Source organism: Rhinolophus hipposideros, assembly GCF_964194185.1.
Source record: "Rhinolophus hipposideros genome assembly, chromosome: 15".
In the NCBI taxonomy this organism is placed as follows: domain Eukaryota; kingdom Metazoa; phylum Chordata; class Mammalia; order Chiroptera; family Rhinolophidae; genus Rhinolophus; species Rhinolophus hipposideros.
In genome coordinates, this window is record NC_138061.1 from 14,031,465 (window position 1) to 14,046,464 (window position 15,000).

The window sequence follows — 15,000 nt, forward strand, 5'->3', positions numbered from 1 at the left end:
TGTTTTCATAGAAACAACCTCCTTTTTGCATTCATACTGAATTGGTTCAGATATATTCAAGTTACATAACTATACAACTGGTTTAAACAGATGTGGGTTTAAATGCAACTTGAAGAGGATTGTGGCTGAGAAAATTTGTTCATGTAAACACTTAAGTTTTTTAATATTTTAAGAATTTTATAGACAGTCTTTGAAATTCTACCATAGTTAGGAATTTGAGAATGGATGAATTTATCAGGAGGAAAACATGAAGAACAGATTAGGTATTATATCTTCATATATTAGGCTGTTCTACAGTGCAAACAATGAAGCATAGCTACAACTAGCTGCATGGACAAGTATCAGAAAAAGTCTATTGTGTGAGAAAAACACAGGATACATGAGACCTACAGTATGATTTCTTTTATAGAAAGTTCAGTAGCAAGACTATATATTGAGAGATCCATCCAGACATAGTGTGAAAAAATAAGAGAAGACAGTAAAAATTTTAGACTGGTGGCTCCTTCTGGAAAGAGGGGCAGGAATGGTCATAGAGGGTTGCACGAGGTATTCTAACGTTTTCTTTCTAGAGCGAGGTGATATGCATGTGGATGTTTAGTTATTATTTGAACTTTATAATGTATCCATTCATATGCATATTTAATTAAAAATTAAACCTTAAAAAAGCAAAATAGGTAAAGAGAATTAAAAATAACAAGGACAAATACACAGTTAAATATACCCTACCAAGAAGCCTGGTTAATAAACAACTTATTTCAAGAAGAGAGTAAGGAAAGAGACTTGAAATACCTCTGATTATTTTAAACATACATGTAATGTGTAAATATGTGTGTATATGTATTTTAAATAGTGTCTGAATATTTAACCTAATTATGGCATTACAGTGATAAAAGCATAAAAATAATGAGCAGAAAGCGATTTTTACAAAAATGATTGTTTCATCTTTGTTCATTTTTGATTATCACTCTATGGTCAAAACTACATAACGCACTAAAAATAATTACTATAATAAATTCATTTTTTTCAGCAGAAACTGTCATGTTTCTAAAATTATGACTTAACTCATGCCAGACAATAATCTGAGAGATTTTTTTTTATCATAAAGTTTAAAACCCCTGCTAGTCATTAAGTAGACTTTACCTAATTTAGAATCATTTATGGAAAGGATAATGTACCCGAATCCCATTAACCTTCCTTGCCCCTTTAATCAGTACTTTCTCTAGATAGAAGTTTAGCTGTTCTTATACAACCTTTAATGACTGAAACCCAACTATTTAGTATGCTAGTCTTATAATCTACAGTGTTGGTACTTATGTTCTTACATAATATGCTTCTCAGAGTTCCATTAATATGCTATAAAATGCCATAAAAAATTTATCCTATGCCACTGAGTTTCCAAAATGTACCATTTTTTTTACTGTTTCAAATAAATAGATAAAATAGTCATACTTAAAAAAATATTTATCCTTTAAAAATAATCATGTGATATGGAATTTTTTGAGGAATAAATTTTATGCAATGTGACTAGTGTGTGTTTACTTTGTTAAAACCCGTTGTATTTTTATGTCTAAAATTTGAGAGATGATTATACTATCTTACCACGCTGACTTGATGTTTATAAGACTTTGTGTTTGTTTGTTTTTTTGTCAGGTTAATCTGGTATTATTTATAGAAAGTAACATTCGTTCTTATTAGGTGTAAGTTCTATGAATTTTGACAAACGTATGCAATCTTATAACTATTTCTAGAATCAAGAGATAGAATATTTTCATCACCCCAAAAAATTCTTTCATGACCTTTTGTTGAGTCTGCCTCCCACCACCTCCACCACCCACTCGAGCTGCTGACAACAATGTATTTCTTATTCCTCAGTATAGTCTTTTACCGTGTTTCCCCGAAAATTAGACCTAGCCGGACCATCAGCTCTAATGCGTCTTTTGGAGCAAAAATTAATATAAGACCTGGTCTTATTTTACTATAAGACCCGGTCTATAATTAATATAAATAATGTAATGTGATGTAATGTAATATAATATAATACAATACAATATAATATAATATAATAAATACCAGGTCTTATATAATATAAAATAAGACCGGGTCTTAATATTATTTTTTGCTCCAAAAGACGCATTAGAGCTGATGGTCCGGCTAGGTCTTATTTTCGGGGAAACACGATATGTCTGATTTATTTTGTTTACCATAATGCTTTTGAGATTCATTCCTTTTGCATGTATCAATAGTTTGTTCTTTTTTATTGTTGAGTAGTATTGGCTACACCACAATTTATTAATTCATCAGTTGATAGACATTTCAGGTGTCTAGTTTATGACAATTATGATTAAAGCCTCTAAACATATGTATACAGGTTTTTATGTGGACATATGTATTTCTCTTGGGCAAATGCTTAGGAATGAAATTGCTGGGTCATATGATAAGGGTATGTGTAATTTTATAAGAAACTGCCAAACTGTTTTCCAAAGTGATTGTTTTCTTAAGAGTCCCAAGTGGCCTTCTGGAATAACATTGCTTCTGCCTAAAGAACTTGCTTAACATTTCTTGGAGCATGTGTCTACTGATAGTGATTTCTCTTGGCCTTTTTTGGGGGGTGGGGGCAGGTGGGGATGGGTGAAGGAAGTCTGGAAAAGTATTTAGCCTTTGTTTTTGAAAGATATTTTTACTCCATTAATGTCTGGATTAACTCTTTTTTTCTTTGATACTTTAAAAATGTCATTCCATTTTCTTATAGCTCACACAGTTTTAAATAAGAGGTCTCATTTCTTTCTTTTCCTAGTTCCTTTGTATAGAAAGTATGTTTTTTCTCAGGCTGCCTTCAAGATTTTCTCTTTGGCTTTTAGCTGTTTGATATGTCTATGAATTATCCTGCTTAGGATTCTTAAGTCTGTGGTTTGATGTCCTTCATTATCTGTGAAAAATTCTCACCTGTAATCTCTTCAAATATTTTTTCTGCTCCTTTTTCCTCTTTCTGGAGTATCATTTTTCTCATATGTTAGACTCTGATATTATATTCAACCATTCTTACATATTATATTCTTTTTATTTCACATTTTTTTCTTCTTTATTTTTCAGTGTGGATAATTTCTATTGATTTATCTTTAGGGTTGTTGTTTCCTCAGCTGTGTCTAGTTGAGCATGTTGAAGGAATTTTTCATCTCTGACATTTTTTGTAGCATTTCCATTTTACTATTTCTTATAGATTACATCTATCTGCTGAAATTCCTCACCTATTTAGGTATGTTGGCCACCTTTTTCTCTAGATTCTTTAACACAGGAAGCACAGTAATTTCAAAGTCTGTGTCATATAGTTTCAAATTTAACGTTGTCTCTGAGTCTATTTTTGTTATTTGCTTTGTCTCTTGAAAATGTTTTTTTCCTGTTTGTTTTTTTCTGCTGGGGTTTTTTGTTTGTTTGGGTTGTTTGTTTTGCTTTATTTTTGCTTACTTTATCTGTGTCTTCTCATTTTTTATAAAATTCCAGTCATCTCGTGTAGAACTATAAAAGCTGAGATCAGTAGTATTTATGCAGTAATTATGGGAGGTTGAGTCAGTATAGTCGGAAGCTGGGCTGGGTCTGAGTATTATTGCCATATCAGTTCACCATAGTTTGACTTTCTCTAGCAGTGGGCTGGTGCTGCCTAAGCATGGGGGCCTAGAGAATGGAAGGTGTTCCTCAGTGTTAGTACTCCATCTTCAGCTTTCAGTCACCCTGCATGGCAGAGTCACGAGCGGTTATCTGTTCACACTTTAACTCCCTGAGGGATAAACTGCTGTTTCTCATTCTGTACTAGGTTGTAAAGGAGTGTTCTCTGTTGTTCTGATCAGCTTCAATCTTAGGGAGGCCCTGTGTGCCTAGATATCCATGTAAGGAGGTGGGGAGCTTTTCACTGTTCCTGTTCCTTCTTTCTCTGGCAGCCTTGTATCCGTGAGTGGTTTTGAGCAGTGGGGAATGTCTGCTTGGTATCAGTATGGGATCTTTGCCTGTCCCTCCCCAAGAAGTAGAGATTTTTTTCTTCTACCCTTCCTCCACTTTTCCTGTGCCCTAGGGGTGACAGGCTTTGCTGCTTTTTCCTAGAGGTTTAAGGCTTTGCTTCGTAGGAGGTTTAGAGACTGTACAAAAAACTATTTACACTAATGGACAATTTCACAGATGCTATTAAGAGGATTCTAATCAGTGGGATCTATTTTGATCATAGTTGCTTAAGATAACAGAATTTTTAAAGCTGGGTTGCAGGTACCTTTTTCATTTTCATATTTCATTTGCTGATTCTATTCCTGTTTTCTGAAACTGTTTCACTAATCCTTACTGTTAATTATGAGGGGTTTTGCCTTTTTAAATATTTCCAAAGCCTTTTTAGCTTTTGGCACTGTTCTTTTTTTATTTTTAATTTATGACTTTTCAAAGTCAGTGATATTAAGTGTACTTTTAATTTAAGATTGAAATGTTCATGATTGCCACATTCTTCTTAGAAGGGACAAAACTAATATCCATACTCAGTGACACAACTATGTGCTTCAGATTTCAAAATCCAGAATGAACAGTATAAATTATTAATATGACTCTTGTTAGTTTGATAGATATCATAAATGCCATCTTTTTAAAACTCATTTTATTTGTAAGAACACACTTTCAGGCCTCAGTGAAATGATCAGGTAGGGTGAAAATTTCTTGAGAGGTTGTATGGCAAGATAGTTATAAGCATGGACTTTGAAGCCAGACCACTTGAGTTCTTATTAATTTCACATCTTAGTAGTTAACACCTAGAATATGTTTCAGTTTCCTCATCTAAATTGCAGATACCAATAGTACCTACCTCGAAGGCTTGTTATGAGAATTAGTGAACATTAATATATGGAAAGCATTTAGAATAGTTCCTGGCACAGAAAGTACTGTAGTGTATATCAATGTTTGTTATTATCATTGTTGTAAGACAGAGTCTCATCGTACAAGTCACAAATAGAAGTTGCTAAGCTGCACCATCCAAAAATGGAAAGGGACTGGAAAAAAATACTGGTAAGAGATTATTCAGCCATACGCTATTCCAGAGGCTATCGGGAGAGAAGGGCAGAAGGCATATCCTAGAGTAGAAAACCATGGTTACATTAGATAAGGTCCTTATTTCTGATCACACAGGATAGCTCTGGCTTCAAGGCCCCAAGTGCACTGAGTCTATGGGATAGAGGCAGAAGGAAGGGAGGGGAGAACAAGGGAGGGGATGATTTTTTTATGAAGAATTATTGTGGCAATTACTGACAGTAAATACAGGATGTAAGTTGCAAAATGTAAAAATCAATAACTGAATACTATATGGACTATTAGCTAAATCATAGGGGCTTACATACTAAGGGCAGACATTCTTTTTTCCCTGGAGGGAGGGTAACATCATACCAAAGTAACAATTCTCCTTCACTTTCACTATTTTACTGAAAGATGTTTCAGACTATTTTTCTATCTATAAGATTTATGTTGAAATAGTTCAGTAGTGTACCGAAGGCAGGGAGGCAGGAGTGGTAAGTCCTAGTGGGGATGAGTATTTTAAATCCTGAAATGATTTAGAATTGCTGGTGCATCGTGATAAAAAGAAGACTGAGTTGTAGTTGGTTTTACTACTGTTTTTAAATTCTCTACATATATTCCCCTACTGATTGCACCTGGAACGTACGGCTCCCTCTACCTTCCCAACTCCTTCCCCAATATGAGCTACTAAAACCACTCATGATAATTAAGATACAGAATTCCAAAAATGAAAATCTCAAAAATAATTTACACAAAATACCTAAGTTACATAGATTAATTACAGGTAGTACCAGAAGTTCAGTTATTTTATGAATATTAAAAACTTTATAAAAAATTAATCATACTGAAAAAAATTAAGGCCTTTGAATTGTTAAGCAAATTGGCCTCATCATAGAATATTATCTCAGATGTAAAGCCATTCAAATAAACTGGTGCTTATTCACTCAATATTCCAAGGGTGCCAAAAAAATGTATACAAGTGGATACTTTGGTCAACGTTGCTCAAGCAGTAGTTCGCCATAATCAGAAGTGTCTGGACTCTGATGGCAACCACTTTGAGGACCTTTTGTAATTGCAGAAGTCAAATGGGACTTGTATTCATCTTTTGTTATTGGTATATATTGATTATTACAATTTTAATAGTTTTCCTTTCTTAAAATATGTATACATTTTTTTGGCACCCTCTGTATTTTAAGACCGTACAAACCAGTTAGTCCCAAAGTCCATTTTCAGTATATTCTACTAACTTACTTTTGCATTACTCTGGTTTTAGACATGTAGATAACCATCTTAGCATCACTGAGGGCCAATAAAAAATAAGAATACTTATGTTCCTGGATTATCTTATAATTAATTAATACAGGTAATAAAGATTGTAAAGGTAATGTAAATCTTATTCATTATCACTATCTACATAATTCAGTAAATTTTTTTAATTGCTCAAAAAAAGCGATCATATTTCCATACAAATTTTAATAATCTAAAAAAAGCAGTTGTCACTTTTAATTTCTTTTTCAAACGAGAATGAAAACGACATTGTTAAACGGTATTGTTCATAATCTTTTGAAGTTCTGAAACTATAATCCTTCCAACTTCAGAATATTCAGAACTATATTAATTGAAAGTTGCAAATTGAAAGATGAAATTCCTGAACGTTAGTTTACAGTAATATATACCTTAATGTGTGTATAAAATGTGTGATGTTATATATAATAATATATACTCTGTCTTGTACATATTACTGCTGGCTTTGCTTGTACACAATTAACAAATCCTAGTCACAAGTATAAAAGTATAAAATAACTAGCAATAATTAATCTAAATGAATGTCCTCAGAGTATTTTTTAAATCTTATATTTATTAAGCAAAGTTTACTTATATTTAATATTAAAAGTTTACATACCTGATCTTCCAAAAACTACATCCCAAGGAGAACTAATAGGCTGTTGTTCTCCTTTAGCTCCACCTTCTTTATCTGTACCTTGAATTCCAATGCCTGCTACGGTGCTCACCATCTCAGCTTCTAGGTCAATCTATAGAAATTAATACATGTTTTATACAATACATGTTCTTTTTTTCTTTTGGTACATGAAGATTTTCAATAGAACACATAGAAAGTATCTGCAACACAAATATGCTTTTTGAAAAAAAAAAGCTTAAGAAAACAACAAAACTTTTTAACCCAGTGTAGGGTGATCTTGTTATTCAAAAACACAAAACTCAGTCCTTTTAATTTCCTCACCCATCCATTTCCCCAATTTCCTCTTGCTCGCCCCCCACCCCCATCATGCCTCTACCATAACTGGTGTTGATCTCATCTTAACTATAAAATATTTAAAAAGTGAAATTTGAAATTTGAAAGGAAAATCTAGAAAAATGCGTGTTTAAAATTAAATGTATATTATTTCAATTACTGACACAGATAGAGCTCAATGTGTGCTAGGCACTGATCTAGGAGTCATCCATCCATCCATCCTCATAATAACCCTATGATTGTGTTTTTCATTATTTTAGAGGAAACTGAGGCACAGACAATTATGTAACATTCCCAAGATTCCCATGGCTAATAAGTCCAGGATACGGGATTTGAATACAGACAGTTCTAGCTCTGCTACACTATATTGCCTTTACTGCATAAACTGAAAAACTAATGCATTCCACTGAAAAAAAAAGATGCTCTGGTTTCATCTCCTGAGACCCTTCCCCCAACATTTTACCACGAAAATTTTCAAACATACAGAAAAGTTCGAAGAATTTTGCAACATATACCCATACACCCACCACTTACTATCAACATTTCACTTATTTGCTTTATCACATTTTATCCAGCTATCAATCCCTCGATCCATTTGTATTTTTGATGCATTTCAAAGTAAATCATAAACCTTAGTACACTGTTCTTAAATATCTCAGCATGCTTATCATCACCTAGAGTTCTGTATTTTCTCCGAGTTCCTTATTCCTTTATTAAGGCAAAACTTACAATGAAATGCACAAATCTTAAGTGTATAATTTGATGAATTCTCATAAATGCATAAACCTGTGTAGCCCCAACTTACATAAAGATATAAATGTTACTTTCACTCCAGAAAGTTCCCTCGTGTCTCTTTCTAGTCATTCCCGCCCCCAGGGACAAACAGTATTATTATTTTTTCCAGTCATAGGTTAGTTGTGTCTCTTCTAGGACTTCAGATAGATGGAATCATACAGTATGGACTCTTTTGTGTGAGGCTTCTATCATTTAACATGTTTCTGAGATTTATTCATGTATCAGCAGCTTGTTCCTTTTTATTGCTGAGTAGTATTCTAGCATAGGAATATACCACAGTTCATGGATATATTTTCCTACTGATGGACACCTGGGCTCTTTCCAGTGTGAGGCCTTTAAATAAGAGTTGTTATCAATATTGTTGTACAAGCTTTTTGTAAATATGTTTTCATTCCTCTTGGGTACATTCATAAGAGTATAATTGCCTTGTTAAAGCATAGGTATATGATTAGTATGATAAAAAAGCTGCCAGCAGGTTTTCTCCAGCTGTCTGCCATTTTACATTCCCACCAACCATTGTTCCAATTGCTCCATACCCTTGACAATCTATAGTGTTCTCAGTCACCACATAAATTTTAATCATTATGGTGGATGTACAGTGGTATTTCACTGTGGTTTTACGTGTAACTTACAATTCCTTTTAAACTCATAATGATCACTTTTTTATGTACTTGCGGTCATTCTTACGTCTTCTTTGAAAAATGTGTTCAAATCTTTGACCCATTTTTTACTGGGCTGTGTTCTCATTTTTCAGTTTTATGAATTTTGTGACTATTTTCTGATAGCCTGTGGCTTTCCATTTTTTTTTTTTTTTTTTTTTTTTTTTTTGTTGAGAGCCCACTGGCCCATGTGGGAATCGAACCGGCAGCCTTCGGAGTTAGGAGCATGGAGCTCTAACCGCCTGAGCCACCGGGCCGGCCTCCATTTTTTTTAACAGTAAATTTTAATGAGTTTTAAATTTTGATCAATCTGAATTTATCATTTTTTTCTTTTGTTATTATGTTTCTGTGTCCTGTCTTTAGAAATCTTTGCCCACTTGCAAGTCACAAAGACGTTTTCATCTAAAGGCTTTATTGTTTCAGCATTTGCATTTAGGTCTGTGATGCATCTTGAATTAATGTGTATTAGGTGTGAGGTAGGGACCATGTTTCTTTTTTTCCTATAGAAGAATCTAGCTGTTCAAGCACAATTTGCTGAAATGACTTGCTTTTTCCCGTTGACTGTTTTGATGCTTTTTTTGAAAATCAAATAACTGTATAGGTCTGAGGTTTCTTCAAGGCGCTCCATTCTTTCTTGTTGATCTAGAGTCTATCCTTATGAAAGTATCACACAGTCTTGATTGGCCTTAAGTAAATCTTGAAATCTTGGCAATTATAGTAAATCTTGAAATCAGTCTTTTAACTTTGTTCTTTTTCAAGATTATTTTAGATATAATGAATCCTTTGTTTTGCATTTCCATGTAAATTTTAGAACCCATTTGTCAGTATCTACAAAAAAAGCCTGATGGAATTTTTACTGGGATTGCAAGGGATCTATTAATCTATTTGGAGAGAACTGACATCTGAGCCTTCCAATCCAATACTGGATTAATTTCTCTCAGCAACATTTTATAGTTTAAGGCATACAGGTCTTGTATATATTTTGTTAAATTTATTCCAAGTATTTTATGTTTTTGGTTGCTACTATAAATAGAAAATTAAAATTTCACTTTCCAATTGACTGTGACTAGTATATAAAAATGTAGTTGGTCTTTTTATACTGACTTTGTATTCTGCAACCTTCCTAAATTCTCTTATTAATTTAAGTAGCTTTTTCATAGACTTCTTCAAGTTTTCTATGCACATGACATTGGCAAACAAAGATACTTCTTCCTCTTCAGCCTGTATGCCTTTCATTGCTCTTTGCTGCCTTATTGCAATGGCTAGTACTTCCAGTATAGGCATGGTGAGAGTGGGGATCTTTTCCTTGTTCCCAAACTTGGAGGAAAAGCATTCAAAATCTTGTATGAGGGTACATACAAGGATCATGTTCACAACGTTCATTTCCTTTTCAAGTTTACCAATTTTATCATGAATAGGTATTAAACATTTTCAAATGTTTTTCTGAATATAGTAAAACAATCATGTGGTTATTATCTTTTATTCTGTTACTACAGTAAATTACATTGATTTATTTTAGTGATATCCTCTTGCATTATTTCTAGTGGCTGCTCTATAATCTCTTGAAATTGTAGAGTATTATCAGTGTAACCTTTAATTTTTTTACTGAACTCAATCTGCAAAAATGCTATAGGCAGCTAGGGATAGGCCCTTGAAATAATCTGGATTTAAGAAATGTGTCACTGAAACTGATATGATAATCAAAGAATTCATCTTGTAAAAAGCCCCAGGTCCAGGTAATATTACAGGGGCATTTTAATGAATGTTCAAAAACATTAATTCCAATGTTAGACAAATTATTCCAAAAGTAAAAAAGAAATAAAAATGAACCAGCTCATTTGATAAGGTAAGTGTGACCTTGATTCCAAAATCAGGGAGAATAGTGCAAGAAAATACAGAGCCATTTAATTTATGAACATGAATTTTTAAATATTAAATATAATTTTGGATAACCAAATCCAACTTTACTTTTAAAACAACTCATCATTAGTTTAGGTTTATCCCAAGAATAAAAAGATGGTTTGACATAAAAAAAAAAAAGAAAATCTATTAATTCATCACATCATCATACTAAGGGCAAAAAACTTACACATTTCAATAAATGTAGAAAATGTACTTCATAAAATTATATAATAATTCTTAGTACCTAGGAATATAAAGCAAGTTTCTTAATAAATATTTTTTCCTCAAAGTTACAGAAAATATTAAACTTTTGGGAAAAAATTTACATGCATTCCCTATCACTGCTAATACTTAAAAGCAACTGAGGTTCTGTCTAGCAATGTAATAGAAGAGAATAAGAAGGGAAGATATAAAACTAGCATTTGTTTTTTACAGACATACTCATACGAGAAACAAACAGAAGTTTTTGCAGGAATGGAGAAGCTGATCCTAAAATTCATATGAAATTGTAAGGGACTCAGAACAGCCAAAACAATGTTAAAGAAGAAGAAAATGGGAAGATTCATATTTACTGATTTCAAAACTTATTAAAAGTTACAGTAATCAAAACAGTGTGGTTTCGATCAATGGAATAGACTTGAAAGTCTAAAAATAAAACCATACATGTATGAATAAGATTTTCTAAAAAGTTGCCAAGATTATTCAATGGAGAAAGAACAGTCTCTTCAATAAATGGCTCTGGAATAATTGGACAGTCACATGCAAAAGAATGAAGTTGGATCCCTACCTCACACCACACACAAAAATCAACTGAAAATGGATTGAAGGCCTAACTCTAAGAGCCATAACTATAAAAATCTTAGGGAAAAAAAATAGGAGTAACGTTTTGTGGCCTTGTATTTCAAAATGGATTTTTACATGACACCAAAAACATAAGCAATGAAAGAAAAAAAACAATAAATTGGGAATCATCAAAATTTAAAACTTCTGTGCAAAGACATGATTAAGAAATTGAAAAGACAACCCACAGAATGTGAGAAAGTTTCTGACAGTCATATATCTGATAAAGGATTTGTATCTAAGATATATAAAGAACTCTTACAACTCAATAATTTTAAAAAACACAAATAACCCAATTTAAAAACTGGCAAAGAATCTGAATAAACAAATCACTTCGTAAATAGCAGCTAGGAAAATACCTCCAAATGAGGAGCTTTGGGTGATTTAGTCATATGATTTTGAAACAAAGCACAAAAAAAGAAAGAAGGACTTGATTGATGGGTTTGTCTTCCTTGACAACTACAGGATGATACACAGAAAAACAAGATACCTAAGAATAAAACTAAAACAAGTACCTATGAAGACAGCCAACTAAGGATGATTTGAAGTATTTAAGCATTACCCTCTCACTTTAAATATGTAGCAAGCAAATATCAGTTTTTCTGATTAGTATTAAAACTTTATTTAAAATGGAAAATTACCTTTCTTATAAGGTGGTTTTCAGTATCTGCCACATATATGATATTATTCATTATGGCTACACCCTGTGGTGAATTAAAAGCTGACTCTGAAAATATTCCATCTTTTCTTCCAGGGTTGGGTCCTAAAAGACAAGATAGCCATAAGACAAATTTTTTCTACTTAAAAAGTTATCTCAAAATAAACCCTCCAAAATAAAATTTGTGTTTAAAACTGGGATTTTAATATAAATTAACATGATGTTTCCACTTGAACACTAAAATGCTTCCTAAGATACCTATTTTTCTCAAGAGTAACAAGTTTGACCAATGATAGGGCTCTGGATAATGCTACTTTTGCACTTACATATAGTAAGTAACATATCAGAAGAAAATACTTTTAAAAGCGCCTTAATTACCTATGACCTAGACTACAAAGAATTAAATATAAATTTAATCTTTTAGCACCTAGGTGAATGATATTTAATAATTTTGGAAGATATGCTCATTTGATAATACCATTCACCTCTGAACAGGTTTAAACTACGTGGGTCCTCTCACATGCAGATTTTTTTTCAATAAATACTGTAAATGTATTTCCTTATGACTTTTTTAATGACATTTTCTTTTCTCTAATTTATAATAAGAATACAGTATATAACACATATAAAAATATGTGCTAACCAACTGTTTATGTAAGGCTATTGATCAACAGTAGGCTATTAGTTAAGTTTTGGGGGAGTCACAAGTTATACGTGGGTTTTTCACTGTACAGCGTGAGGGGGGATTGGCACCCTAAACCCTGCATTGTTCAAGGGTCAACTAACTGCACAGTGAAAACTATGAACCCTTTCCTTATAAAAAAAATACACATGCCCGTAAAATGTGACAAACTATTTCACCGGGTGCCTAGATCCTGAAGGTCACTCAAGCATTTCTTAATCGTCTACGAACCCTAGGTTAAGGATTCTTCATATTTACTATTTCACTTTGCCACAAAGTTCTATAATATTTCATAAACCCTTTAAGAGAGACAGAATGATTCTGCTCTCATGGCCTACTTCTCTTCAATATCTGAAGATTCAAGATTCAATATGGAGAGTACATAGTATAATGAACTATAATTGTTACTTCGGTGACCAGAGAACAAGCGTCTAAGGCAGTGTTTCTAGACTATGCTTTGTAGAACTCCACTGTTCGCAAGATGTTAGTCAGAGAGGTAGTACAGTGTGGTGGGCAGGGGCATAAACTCAAGAACCCAACAGCCTGGGTTTCAATCCCAGCTCTGCATCTTCCTCGCTGATGACCTGGGCAGGTTCTTTGTGTCTCAGTTTGTCTTCTGTATAATGGAACTAATAATATACCTAACTCATAGCATTGTGAGGACTAAATACATTAATACAGGTAAAGTGCTCAGAATGTCAGGCATATACGTATTACTATTACTATTATTACTAGTATTTATAATATTGTTGATGAAAGTTCCCTTAGGGAGAGAAAGGGAGAGTACTGTAGCCACTTCAGATTCGAAGATACTGTGTACTATAACTCCCTCTTGGATATTTATGAGGTGAATTAGCAGAATAAAAGATATGAGAAGTACAGCGAAATTACCACCAACAAAAATCTGTTAAACCACATCTAACCAGTACTTCTTGAGTATATCTGAGCACAGAATTCCTTTTAAAAAATTGTAGAATAACTATTAATTTGTCACAAGATAGTATTCCTAAAAAACATGTTTGGGAAAGCTAGCTTGCTGCTAGTTTCTCTGTTAAACAAAAAAGAACACTCCCCTACACTATTTTAAAACTTACAGAATCTAGTAAAACCTCTTGTAGCCATTTAAATTCAAGCTGCTACAACAGATACTCTTTGAATAACAATTCTCATAACTGCATGTCATAAATCCAAACACGAAGTTGCTAACACAAAATAAACATAAAACACTCAAATACTAACAAAAAACAAAAAATTCAAGAGCTAAGGGAATAGAAATATCTTGGCACAAGTAGAATAGCACCAGGGCTTAGGAATATGATTAGTTGATTTGCATTAAGAACTCAGGTATCTCTATGTACTAATGCTGCATGTGTTACTAAAGCTAGATTGCAAAGAGATGAACTACTTTTCTCCCTGACTGATACACTGTTAATTATTTTAAAATAAGATTTTATTAATTTATTATTTATTATGTAGATGGAATTTATTATGTAGATGGAAATAAGAGTGCTTTTAAGATCTAAGACCAGGGAGATATGGAACAAATCGATGTATGCTTGAATGATACTGACATTTTGCTACACATAAAAGGAAATGATCCAGAAGTATGCTTAAATTCTTATGGAAGGAGAGAAAAGTAAAATTATGTACACATCCCAGGTTATTTATTTTATAATCTCAGTCTCAAGTTCCTAGGGTATTGTTCTGGTCTTTAAAAAGATATGGCTATACTTTGATAGAAAGTGAAACACAATACTTCCATTCAAATTGCCCCAAATCCAAAATGTACATAAAATAGGTTCTCAAATAACATTGTTTCGTTCAATATTGTTTTGTTATCATGTTCATGACAAGCCACAGGAACTTACTTATCTCATCTTGATGTGACCTAGCCCACAGTAAAATTTTGTTTTGTTATACATCATTTCACTTGACGTCACAGAACCTATGATGACGTTAAGTGAGGACTTACTGTAATACATTCATAAGATACAGTAAGTGTGGCAGTTTTTTGAAAAAACAAGATACAAATATGCTTAAAAATTACACCTTAAAGATTTCTTCCTTTTGATTTGAATGGGGCTTTGTGGGTATTTTTGTTTTTTGAGGAAGTTAGAAGAGTTTACTTGAAACATCGTACAGTAACATCATTTCATGATGAAGTTAAAATTCAATG

The 15,000-nt window shown here is 32.8% G+C and overlaps 1 protein-coding gene across 2 annotated transcripts in view; it reads right to left on the reverse strand.

The window, feature by feature from the left end:
* Positions 1 to 15,000, reverse strand: part of NHLRC2 (NHL repeat containing 2) — a 38,741-nt gene that overhangs the window by 17,618 nt on the left and 6,123 nt on the right. For both annotated transcript variants that reach the window (XM_081074013.1, XM_081074014.1), the window contains 2 exons: positions 12,126 to 12,247; positions 6,938 to 7,067 (listed from right to left, as the gene is read on the reverse strand). In XM_081074013.1, the coding sequence (XP_080930139.1) occupies positions 6,938 to 7,067; positions 12,126 to 12,247 (252 nt within the window). The remainder of the gene's footprint in view (positions 1 to 6,937; positions 7,068 to 12,125; positions 12,248 to 15,000) is intronic.